The 12,873-nt window shown below is 45.9% G+C and overlaps 1 protein-coding gene across 1 annotated transcript in view; it reads left to right on the top strand.

Moving 5' to 3' along the window:
* Positions 1 to 12,873, top strand: part of LOC144485612 (uncharacterized) — a 100,276-nt gene that overhangs the window by 35,748 nt on the left and 51,655 nt on the right. The window contains exons 6-7 of the mRNA XM_078203709.1: positions 9,337 to 9,475; positions 11,501 to 11,508. Of these exons, the coding sequence (XP_078059835.1) occupies positions 9,337 to 9,475; positions 11,501 to 11,508 (147 nt within the window). The remainder of the gene's footprint in view (positions 1 to 9,336; positions 9,476 to 11,500; positions 11,509 to 12,873) is intronic.

Genomic DNA, 12,873 nt, shown 5'->3' on the forward strand with positions numbered 1-12,873 from the left:
AGGCTTTTTATACATATATAAAGAGCAAGAGGGTAACCAGGGAGAGGGTCGGCCCACTCAAGGACAAGGGAGGGAATCTATGCGCGGAGCCAGAGGAAATGGGCGAGGTATTAAATGAGTACTTTGCGTCAGTATTCACCAAAGAGAAGGACTTGGTGGATGATGAGTCTGGGAAAGGGTGTATAGATAGTTTGAGTCATGTTAAGATCAAAAAGGAAGAGGTATTGGGGTTCTTGAGAAACATTAAGGTAGACAAGTCTCCAGGGCTTCATGGGATATGCCCCAGAATACTGAGAGAGGCAAGAGAGGAAATTGCTGGGGTCTTGAGAGAAATCTTTCTCTCCTTACTGGCGACAGGGGAGGTCCCAGAGGATTGGAGAATAGCCAATGTTGTTTCTTTGTTTAAGAAGGGTAGCAAGAATAATCCAGGTAATTACAGGCCGGTGAGCCTTACATCAGTGATAGGGAAATTATTGGAGAGGATTCTTCGACACAGGATTGATTCCCACTTGGAAAGAAGTGGACGGATTAGTGAGAGGCAACATCGTTTTGTGAAGGGGAGGTCGTGTCTCATGAACTTGGTCGAGTTTTTCGAGGAAGTGACGAAGATGATTGATGAGGGTAGGGCAGTGGATGTTGTCTACATGGACTTCAGTAAGGCCTTTGACAAGGTCTCTCATGGCAGACTGGTGCAGAAGAAGTCGCATGGGATCAGAGTTGAGCTGCCAAGGTGGATACAAAACTGGCTCAGTCAAAGAAGACAGAGGGTGGTGCGTTTCTGAATGGAGGGCTGTGACAAGTGGCGTTCCTCAGGGATCAGTGCTGGGATCTTTGCTATTTGTAATATATATAAATGATTTGGAGGATAACCGGCCTGTAATTACCTGGATTATTCTTGCTACCCTTCTTAAACAAAGAAACAACATTGGCTATTCTCCAATCCTCTGGGACCTCCCCTGTCGCCAGTAAGGAGAGAAAGATTTCTCTCAAGACCCCAGCAATTTCCTCCCTTGCCTCTCTCAGTATTCTGGGGTATATCCCATTAAGTCCTGGAGACTTGTCTACCTTAATGTTTCTCAAGAACCCCAATACCTCTTGAAACTTGATTAGTAAGTTTGCGGACGACACAGAGGTTGGTGGATTTGCGGGTAGCGATGAGGACCATCAGAGGATACAGCAGGATATAGATCAGTTGGAGACTTGGGCAGAGAGATGGCAGATGAAGTTTAATCCGGATAAATGTGAGGTAATGCATTTTGGAAGATCTAATACAGATAGGAAATATACAGTAAATGGCAGAACCCTTAAGAGCAAAGGGATCTGGGTGTACAGGTACACAGGTCACTGAAAGTGGCAATGCAGGTGGAGAAGGTAGTCAAGAAGGCATATGGCATGCTTGCCTTCATCGGCCGGGGCATTGAGTTTAAAAATTGGCAAGTCATGTTGCAGCTTTATAGAACCTTAGTTCGGCCACACTTAGAATATAGTGTTCAATTCTGGTCGCCACACTACCAGAAGGATGTGGAGGTTTTGGAGATGGTACAGAAAAGATTTACCAGGATGATGCCTGGTATGAAGGACATTAGCTATGAGGAGAGGTTGGAGAAACTTGGTTTGTTCTCACTGGGACGATGGAGGTTGAGGGCCGACCTGATAGAAGTCTACAAGATTGTGAGAGGCATGGACAGAGTGGATAGTCAGAAGCTTTTTCCCAGGGTGGAAGAGTCAATTACTCTGGGGCACAGGTTTAAGGTGTGAGGGGCAAGGTTTAAAGGAGATGTACGAGGCAGATTTTTTACACAGAGGGTGGTGGTTGCCTGGATCATGTTGCCGGGGCAGGTAGTGGAAGCGGATATGATCGTGACTTTAAGGGGCATCTTGACAAATACATGAATAGGATGGGAATCGAGGGATATGGTCTCCGGAAGGGTAGGGGGTTTTAGTTCAGACAGGCAGCATGGTCGGTGCAGGCTTGGAGGGCCGAAGGGCCTGTTCCTGTGCTGTAATTTTCTTTTTTTTGACTATTGGCATTATTTTATAATGACGACTGCATTTGCTTTTTTCTTTGTATCTTGGAGCCTGCAAGCTCACTTTTCGTTGTATTTGTGCACTATACAATGACAACATTGAAGTGATTTGGACCCGCCAAATGCTATCCATCAAAAAGCAGGTCATGAAAAAAGTCCAATTTTGGGTTGGCATCAATTTGAAGCTCACAAACGGTCCACCTTAAATTACCAAGGAATTGGCATTTCCCACTTCCTCGACCTGGTTTCTAATCGCTGGCTGAACTTTAACTTTTTTAAAAGCACAACCTCAGAATTAAGGGACGATCCTTTAAAACAGAGATGAGGAGGAATTTCTTCAGCCAGAGAGTGGTGAATCTGAGGAACTCTTTGCTGCAGAAGGCTGTGGAGGCCGGGTCATTGAGTATCTTTAAGACAGAGATATATAGGTTCTTGATTAACAAGGGGATCGGGGGTGATGGGGAAAAGGCAGGAGAATGGGGATGAGAAAAAATCAGCCATGATTGAATGGCAGAGCAGACTCGATGGGCCGAGTGGCCTAATTCTCCTCCTATGTCTTATGGTCTTAAGGAGTCAAATTTTATTAATACTCTGATTAGAAGTAATGCATACCCGGCAAAAATTTTTTTAGCATTTGGAAAATCCAGAGGTCGCGAATTATGCTGAAGTTGCAACTCCGTGAATGAAACGATTGGACATATTTGAGGCTCTTGTCCTTTTGTCAAAAATGCCAGAATCCTCAGACACAATAAGATCTTGCATCAATTGGAGGAGTATGCACACACACATCATTTTAAAGTTATTTCAGGACCCCCAATAAGAACGGCCGATAAAACAACTGTATAAACCCGACATGCTGATCAGCAATGGGAAAGAAGTTGCGGCTGTTGATATCACAACAAGATTGAAGATAACATTAATTCTCTGGAAAAAGCATGGGATGAAAAGGTTAAGAAGTATCAACATCCAACTAAAGAGATGAAACAACTGACAGGTGGTTCTGCTGTGAAGTTTTTTGGGTTTATTATAGGCGCCAGGGAAAATGATATACACAATATGACCTGGGTTGAAATTCCTCAATATTCAGAAATTTAAATCGTTTGTGGAACAAATCTGCTGACTGGCATTGTTACAGACGGTAAAAATCTTGGGATTTTTACAGACAAATGATGTTGCCTTATTGTTAACCACTTTTAATTCTTTTTTTCTTTTTGTATGTTTTGACATTTTATATGCTGATTTGTATATCTTGATCTTGTTTCTTTTCTTTTTTTAATTCATATTTTATTTAATAAAGTTTACTCTGTAATTATATAATATATGCAACATCAAAACACACATGAAATGATGAGGGATTTATGCCATTGTCAAGAGGCGTGTCTCATTGGCTCTGCATTACCCCGATTGGTTTTATTCTGCAGTTACAAAGGCACGAATTTAATATTTACAATTTTATTTTTTTAGCCCTGGATGGGTCGCCAGCATCGGAGCATCGGGACCCTCCCGATGCATCCTCTGTCAGAACACCGACAGGCCCTGCCCCTGAACGAACCTCCCCCCCACCCCCTTGGCAGAGATTCCCCCCCCCCCCAAGCCAATCACACCACCCCCCCATGCAGAGCTCCCCTCTTGACAAGCACCCCCCTTGCAAAAGCCCCCCCATCATGTTAAATACCTCTCCAGGCCCCACCACCACACATGTCCCACCCCCTTGGCACTGTCCATGGTGCACTTAGGGCACGCAACCAGGCACTGCTACGATGCCAGGTGGGCATGCCAGTGTGGCATTGCCCAATTTGCGCTGCCCAGATATCCCCCCCCATCACCTGGTGGTTCCATTGGCCTCTGATCCCCCCCTCCCCGCCCCCCCCCCGTCTCTCCCCCCGTCCCCCCTCCCCACCAGCGTGGTCCAAGCGCCTGGTCACTGCTGGTGAAGACCAGTAGTGATTCTCGTTGGTGTGATGTCTCACCGGCTGACCGGGGGGTTGGGGGGGGTGGGAGGGGCAACCGTACCGAACCGAACCCGGCAATCATATTGCAATGTAAGCAAATCTATGCAATTAGCCTTCACCCTCTTTCTGGTCACAAAACCATTCACGCCGGCAAAACAGGGCCAGGAAGATAGCAATACTTTAGTCTCGCACGCTATCTTCCCGGCTCACCGCGCTGATCGAGCGGCAAGTCGAGCCGGTAAGATCACCCCCTGTATCTTTCTTTCACACTCAGACTGAACAATCAGCCTTATTCTTGAGGCAGATTTCACAGAATATAACGTCTTCTAGCTGATCAAAAGAAAAGAAGAAATTCTTAGTTTAAACAGTTGCTGCTCGCTACACAGATTCCACAAGCATTTAGGTGAATACAGGATCCATTTTGAAATAAAGCTCCAGTCACGATAGAGTTGTGGAACACCTCCGCTCAGTCCACAAGCATGACCCTGACCTTCCGCTTGCTTGCCATTAGAATTCACCACCTTGCTCTCACACTCACATTTCTGTCCTCGGCCTGCTGCAATGTTCCGGAGAAGCCCAACACAAGCTGGACAAACAGCCCCTCATCTTCCGATGAGGCACTTTACAGCCTTCTGGACTCAACATTGAGTTCAACAACTTCACACCCTGAACTCTCTCCTACATTTTGATTTGTTTTTTGCCGAGTGCCAGTCTGCATCTTGTTTTCATGTTTTTTTGCTTCCAGACAGAGCTGTCCTTTATTCTGCCATTAACACTTACTCTGGACCAATGCTTTGTTTCTTTACCACAACCATTACCTCTCCCTTTGCCTTTTGTTCCAGGACATTTTTGTCATTTAATCTCACCCACCCTCGAACCAATCCCTGACTTTCCCTTTTGTTCTACCTGCCCCTCCCCCCTTTCTCACCAGCATCAAACCCATCACATTTCTCCCTCTCTTTAGTTCAGAAGTAGAGTTACATTGGACATAAAAAGTTATCTTTGTTTCTCTCTCCACAGATGCTGCCAGACCTGCTGCGATTTTCCAGTTCTTTCTGTGTTTATTTCAGAGCTAACTGTAGCGGTAGGAAAAACACTATTTATTATCCAGATAAAATAAATATCCTCCATCAGCTTTTGTGGATCATTTCAGTGGAAATGTGCTCTCCCAGGCTCAAAGAGCATCAGCCCACTGGAAACAAAGTCATGAGACCGTCCAGTCCAGCAGAAAGAAACCCTCCGACTCTCCACTTCACCAACTGTCAGAATGAACATGGTTCAGTCCTGGATGTGACTAACAGCAGCAATAACAGCAGAATCCAACCCCTGTCATCACTGGTGAACTCGCAGGTGAGATGACTGAGTGAACCCCTTCCCACACACAGAGCAGGTGAATGGTCTCTCCCCAGTGTGAATTCGCTCATGTTTCTGAAGGTGGGATGACCTTCTAAATCTCTTTGTGCAGTGAGAGCAGCTGAATGGTCTCTCCTCAGTGTGTGTGCGTTGGTGGAACATCAGTGCCCGAGAACTTTTGAAACCACTTCCACAGTCAGAACATTTAAAGGGTCTCTCCTGGGTGTGAGTGACTTTGTGTTTCAGCAGGGCGGATGACTGAGTGAATCCCTTCCCACACACAGAGCAGGTGAACGACCTTTCCCCAGTGTGAACTCGCTGGTGTTCCCGCAGGCCGTTTGACCATTTAAACTTCTTTGTGCAGTGAGAGCAGCTGAACGGTCTCTCCTCAGTGTGAATGTACTGGTGGGCCTTCAGATTCTCAGCACGTTTGAATCCGCTCCCACAGTCAGGGCATTTAAAGGGTTTCTCATTGGTGTGAGTGAGATTGTGTTTCATCAGGCTGTGTGACCGAGTGAATCCCTTCCCACACACAGAGCAGCTGAACGGCCTCTCCCCAGTGTGAGCTCGCTGGTGTAGCTGCAGTGCGGATAACTGAGTGAATCCCTTTCCACACTGAAAGCAGCTGAACGGTCTGTCCTCAGTGTGAATGCACTGGTGGGCCATCAGTTCCCGAGACCTTTTGAAGCCGCTCCCACAGTCAGAGCATTTAAAGGGTCTGTCCCGGGTGTGAGTGACTTTGTGTCTTAGCAGGTGGGATGAAGCAGTGAATCCCATCCCACACTCAGAGCAGGTAAACGGTCTCTCCCTGGAGTGAACTCGCTGGTGTACCCGCAGATTGGATGATGTTTTAAATCTCATTGTGCAGTGAGAGCAGCTGGACGGTCTCTCCTCAGTGTGAGTGCGCTGGTGGGACACCAGTTCTCCAGAGCTTTTGAAGCCACTTCCACAGTCAGAGCATTTAAATGGTCTCTCCAGGGTGTGAGTGACTTTGTGCCTCAGCAGGTGGGATGAATGAATGAATCCCTTCCCACAGACAGAGCAGGTGAATGGCTTCTCCCCACTGTGACTGCGTCGATGAATTTCCAGCTCAGATGGGGACATGAATCCCTTTCCACAATCCCCACATTTCCACAGTTTCTCCATGGTGTGGGTCTCCTTGTATCTTTCCTCATGCATCAATACAACACGGGTACAATCTCTTCCTGCTCTGAATGCTGCAATGTTTTTTTCAGGCTGTGCAACTGGATAAAGTTGGTTCCACACTCAGTGCACTGGAACACTCTCACTCGGGTGTGTTTATGTGTGTCGGTGCTTTTCCAGCCACACTGATGTTTAAAATCTTCTGAAGCAGACAGAACAGAGAAACATTTCTCCTTCTAGATTCAAAGGTATTCAGGTCCGGATGAATTGAGTGACTCTGTCAGATATTGATGTGAAGTTTGGTTTAAGATTTCTGTCTGTGAACTCTCATCTTCTGATATCCTGTGAAAGAAGTTTACAAATTCACCATTGTCAGAGCAGGACAGAAATTCAGAACAGACAATTCTAGTTTCTCTGGAACATTCTCTCCTCTCGCATTCCCCAAAAGCTGTAAATCTCCATCCCACACACTCTCCCTCCATTCTCACTCTGCTGTATCTAATATTCACCCTCCCAATTCTCCTGAAGGTGCTGATTGAGGCTGATTGACAGATCCATGCTCACTGCTTCCTGTCCTGGACACAGAGAGCTGGAAATCTCCATGCAGGCTGCCAGACAGATATATGTCTATCTGACTGGACTAACAATGTGTGGAATGTACAGACTGGGGGAACAATGGGTGGGGGCGGAGCTCCCGGTCCGCGCGCCTGAACCCGGAGACGTCACCGCGGAGCAGAGTGATTGCTATTGGCTGATTCAGGCAGGGCTCCATTGTGCCGTCACAATGACTCAGAGGGGCGTTCCCAGCACACAGTGTCCCATTGGCAGCAATATCACTGGTTACAGAAGCAGCACACTGCGGATTGGACACCAGCTCAGCGCGGCTGGCGGTCAGAGCCCCGCCCACCCCCACGTGGGCCCGCGCTCCGCCCCCTCATTGTCCACATGCGGCGGATTGACCAATGGTAACCCGTGGAGGACCGGATGGGCGCTGGTCCTTCAGCCAATCGGAGACCGGGCCTTGTGTTAATGGCTGCGTGAAGCTTCCTTCATTGTTGTTGGTTCTGCTGCTCTCCCTCTGAGTGAAGATTAAGCTTCAGACAGACTCAAACTTCCTCCAGCAACCTCGGTTCGAATCCGAGTCACGGCAGTAACATTTGCACTGTCTCGTCTGTTTACTGATTTAACGATGTGGAGATGCCGGCGTTGGACTGGGGTAAACACAGTAAGAAGTTTAACAACACCAGGTTAAAGTCCAACAGGTTTATTTGGTAGCAAAAGCCACACAAGCTTTCGAGGCTCTGAGCCCCTTCTTCAGGTGAGTGGGAATTCTGTTGTGAACAGAATTCCCACTCACCTGAAGAAGGGGCTCAGAGCCTCGAAAGCTTGTGTGGCTTTTGCTACCAAATAAACCTGTTGGACTTTAACCTGGTGTTGTTAAACTTCTTACTGATTTAACTTCAGTTTGTTTATTTGGTTTGACCTTAAAAGAGGCAACATCTGTGAGTAAAACACTTTCTTTTCTCCCCCTTTCCATTTCTTTTCTCATTCATAGAATAAAATCCCTACAGTGCAGAAGGAGGCCATTCGGCCCATCAGGTCTGCACCGACCACAATCACATCCAGGCCTTATTCCTGTAACCCCACATATTTACTTTGCTAATCCTCCTGACACTGAGGGGCAATTTAACCTGGCCAATCCACCGAACCCGCACATCTTTGGACTGTGGGAGGAAACCGGAGCACCCGGAGGAAACCCACACAGACACGGGGAGAACGTGCAAACTCCACACAGACAGTGACCCAAGCCGGGAATTGAACCGGGTCCCTGGCGCTGTGAGGACTGCTAAATTCTGGGCTTCAATTTTTAACTTCCAGGCTACCACTCGCTGCCGAAATAAAAATCCTACTCCCATTCTTCATGTATCTGTAACCAGGTAATACAGTGTATTACACACATTATCAGTCTGCTCATTTATGTCCAAATGTAAAACTTTACCGTGGTTGTCAGCTTGAAGATTTTTTAGCTCTCTGTGTATATGACAGGAAGCAGTGAGCATGGGTCTGTCAATCAGTCTCAATCAGCACCTTCAGGAGAATTGGGAGGGTGAATATTAGATACAGCAGAGTGAGAATGGAGGGAGAGTGTGTGGGATGGAGATTTGCAGGGAATGAGAGAGGAAAGAATGTTCAATAAAAACTAGAATTGGTCCCTAATTTTCTATTCTGTACTGACACTGATAACTTCTGTCAACTCGTTTTACAGGATATTGAAAGAGGAATCACAGGCTGAAATCTCAAACATCACATCTAGATCTGACAGAGTCATATTCCCTGGGACCTGAATATTATCGGCCTTTGGATCCAGAAGGAGAAATGATTGTCCGGTCTGTTGATTTGAAAAGCTTTCAAATATCAGTGTGATTTGAAAAGCACCAACACACTGCCACAGTCGAGTGAGAGTGTTCCAGTGCACTGACGAAAGAGATTCAACCAGTTACACAGCCTGAATAAATATCACACCATTCACAGTGGAGAGAGACTGTACACATGTTCTATGTGTGAACGACACTTCAACTGATTGTCCACCCAAGAGAGAGGCAAAGACATCTGCACCATGGAGAAACCATGGAAATGTGCGGACTGTGGGAAGAGATACAGAGCCCCATCCCTGCTGGAAGCTCATCGGCGCAGCCACACTGGGGAGAGGCCGTTCACCTGCTCTCAGTGTGAGAAGGGATTCACTCAGTTATCCGGCCTGCGGACACATGAGCGAGTTCACACAGGCGAGAGGCCATGCATCTGCTCTCAGTGTGGAAAGGGATTCACTTGGCCATCTGACCTGCGGACACATGAGCGAGTTCACACAGGGGAGAGGCCGTTTACCTGCTCTCAGTGTGGAAAGGGATTCACTTGGTCATCTGACCTGCGGGTACACCAGCGGGTTCACACTGGAGAGAGGCCGTTCACCTGCTCTCAGTGTGGGAAGGGATTCACTCGGTCATCTCACCTGCAGTCACACCAGCGGGTTCACACTGGGGAGAGGCCATTCACCTGCTCTCAGTGTGGGAAGGGATTCACTCAGTCATACGACCTGAAGAGACACCAGCAATTTCACACTGGGAAGAGACCGTTCACCTGCTCTCAGTGTGGGAAGGGATTCACTCAATCATCTGACTTGCAGAGACACCAGCGAGTTCACACTGAAGACAGGCCGTTCAGCTTTGGGAACGGATTCAGAGTTTCATCTCAGCTGCTGAGACACCAACAAGTTCACGAGTGATTCCAGGGGTTGGATTCTGCTGTTATTGTTTCTGCTCTCAATTACATCCAGGACTGCATTTTGTTCATTCTCACAGTTGGTCAATGGGGAGGGTCGGAGGGTTTCTTTCTGCTGGACTGGCCGGTCTCATGACTTTGCCTCCAGTGGGCTGATGCTCTTTGAGTCTTGTTGCGAATACCTGGTTTCAGATTTCACAAGGATCACAGAGTGACAGGGTGTTAGGAAGTTCAGAGATAGTTGGGCCGAAGGGCCTGTTTCCATGCTGTAAACCTCTATGACTCTATGGGTACGATAGGTATAGAGGGATATGGGCCAAATGTGGGCAATTGGGATTAGTTTAGGTGTTTTTTTAAAAAAAGGGCGGCATGGACAAGTTGGGCCAAAGGGCCTGTTTCCATGCTGTAAACCTCTCTGACTCTATTCAGTATTTCTGTTTGAAACCCCCCAAATGCCCATCCAATTTCCTTTGTAATTGTTTATTGTCTCCACTTCCTCCACCCTCATAGGCAGCGAGTTCCAGGTCATTACCATTCACTGCATCAAAATATTCTTCCTCACATCCCCCCCGGCATATCTGACCAAAAACCTTAAATCTGTGTCCCCCTCATCCCTGTCCCATCAGCGAATGGGAACAGCTTTTCTTTGTCTACCTTATCTACACCTGTCAGAATCTTGTCCACCTCTATCAAATCTCCCCTCAACCTCCTTTGCTCCAAGGAGAACAACCCCAGCCTGACATTGACAATAAAGAACAAACTAACAGAATATGTTAATACCTGAAATCAAATGGGAATGTTTAATTTCTGTTTTAAAGATATTGTGGATATATTGTCCTGGACAATAAAGAAATTGGAATAACTCACCTTGGGTGTGGTTGAATGGAATATATCAATCTGGTATCCACCTACAGTCTAGTGAAAGTCTGGAATGTGTAGCTGGAAATCCCTCCCTAACAGCACTGTGGGTGTACTTACACCTCAGGCATTGTAGCAGTTCAGGAAGGCAGTGTTGGCGCTGATCGTGGCTGAGGCAGCTACATACAGCCACATATTCTGTTATAATTGAAGGACAGCAGATTGAATGTGAGGCATTATGGGACTGGACTATCTTGACCACATTCCTGTGACTGCTCAGTTTCTGCAATCACGAACCATTAAAGCTGCTTAGCAGGGCCCCGACAGAGGACCTGGTGAGAATATTTACTCAGAGTGAGTTAGAATTAAACTTATCCCAGGATTGGCTGGTGTTCAGCGGCTGAGATACCTGAATCTGTAAAAAGGGGGTCTGACCAATCAACAAACAGTGATAGGTAGTTGGTAAAGAAATTAAGAAGTGTTCTCATGCATTGTTTAAATTAATTTATCATCAATTTGTGATAAGAACTGTGAGGGACTTGTGACCTGATAGTCGGTGAAGTGACGGTATACTCCAATTCGCACTAGACTGAAAAGCAGACCTCAGAGTAGGTTCTAATGGTTATAATCTGACCCAAGCATGGCCAGTGAAAAATCAAAGCTCGAGTGAGGACCGGACAGGTCTCTTACCTGCCATTTGGAAACTAAGAACAAGAAACTTAGCGATAAAATGATTAGAGAATAGAACCAGTGTTTCTAGTTTGGATGACACTTCATAAGAGCTCTTATAAAGGGTCATCCAGAATCGAAACGTTGGCTCGATTCTCCACAGATGCTGTCAGACCTGCTGAGATTTTCCAGCATTTTCTGTTTTTATTCAGATTCCAGCATCCACAGTATTTTACTTTTATGATAAAATGATTAGTTCTGATTGGAATCCCCACGACCCTCCCACAAAACAGAGGGAGTGGTGGCAAAAAAAGAAAAAGGATAAGGATGATAAAGTCTGCGTTCTGATTCTCTGAACCCATGTAAAATTTACAAAATGTGTGAACCAGTTTATAAAGAACAGAATTTAACCATCCCCAACAAAAACTGATCAAATTAAAAGAATTAGGTTGAGGACTAAAACAAAATTAATAGATGAAGTTTAAAGTTAAGTTTGTTTTGTTGTTCGAGAGGTTTTTTTAACTTGTGTAGTTGTGTGCCAAGTTTTTTCTGCTCACTCACCATCCCTTTAGGTTCTGTAGAAAAGTTAACTCTTTCAGCAAACAGTTCATTTGTTTTTAAATTGCCCGAAAGCTCATGTCTATTTTAGTTTATAATTGAAGATTTATGGGGATTGGTTAAGATAGGCTTTCGACGTTTTTAAAGTATAAAAAGTGGTCTTGAGAAGCCAATCGGACAACATGGTTAGCACTGCTGCCTCACAGCGCCAGGGATCTGGGTTCAATTCCTGCCTCAATCAATGTCTGTGTGGACTTTGCACATTCTCCCCGTGTCTGCGTGGGTTTCTTCCGGGTGCTCCAGTTTCCGCCCACAGTCCAGAAATGTGCGGGTAAGGTTGATTGGCCATGCTAAATTAACCCTGCTATCAGGGGGATTAACAGGTTAAATATGTGGGGTTCCGGGAATAGGGCCTGGGAGGGATTATGGTTGGTGCAGACTCGATGGGCCGAATGGCCTCCTTCTGCACTGTAGTGATTCTATGTTCTATGTATGTATATGTAATTAGGTAGAGAGAGGTGGAGGGAGAGATGTTTACAGAGAGGTGTGGAGAGCTGTTGGTTTTACAAGTTATCCATGTTTTTGGAGCGGTCACTTCATGTCCTGGTCTGAGAGGGATGGAGAGAAGTCTGTTCAATTGTTAATGTTAAACTTTCTCTATTAACTGTTAATCGACACTTTGCTTTTCATCTTTCTGACTTGTTACATTTTTAATGGTTAATAAACTTTCTGAATTCACCATTTAAAGTGTTATTTCTTGCCATATGGTTAAGACACTGGAACCTGGTGTGATTTACGATTAGGGAGGTTATTGTAAACAAGAGAACCCCCATAAATCTTAGTTCAAATAAATCAAAGTTCTAACAAATGGAATGTTATCCTTTATTATGAGAGACATTGAACAGAGAAGTAAAGATGTTATGCTTCAGTTATACAGGGTGTTGCTGAGACTGCATCTTGAATACTGGGTGCAGCTTTGTCTCCTGTTTAACACCGGATACAAATTGATTCAGAGCAGGTTAAATAGATTGCTT

Source organism: Mustelus asterias, unplaced genomic scaffold (assembly GCF_964213995.1).
Source record: "Mustelus asterias unplaced genomic scaffold, sMusAst1.hap1.1 HAP1_SCAFFOLD_201, whole genome shotgun sequence".
Lineage (NCBI taxonomy): Eukaryota > Metazoa > Chordata > Chondrichthyes > Carcharhiniformes > Triakidae > Mustelus > Mustelus asterias.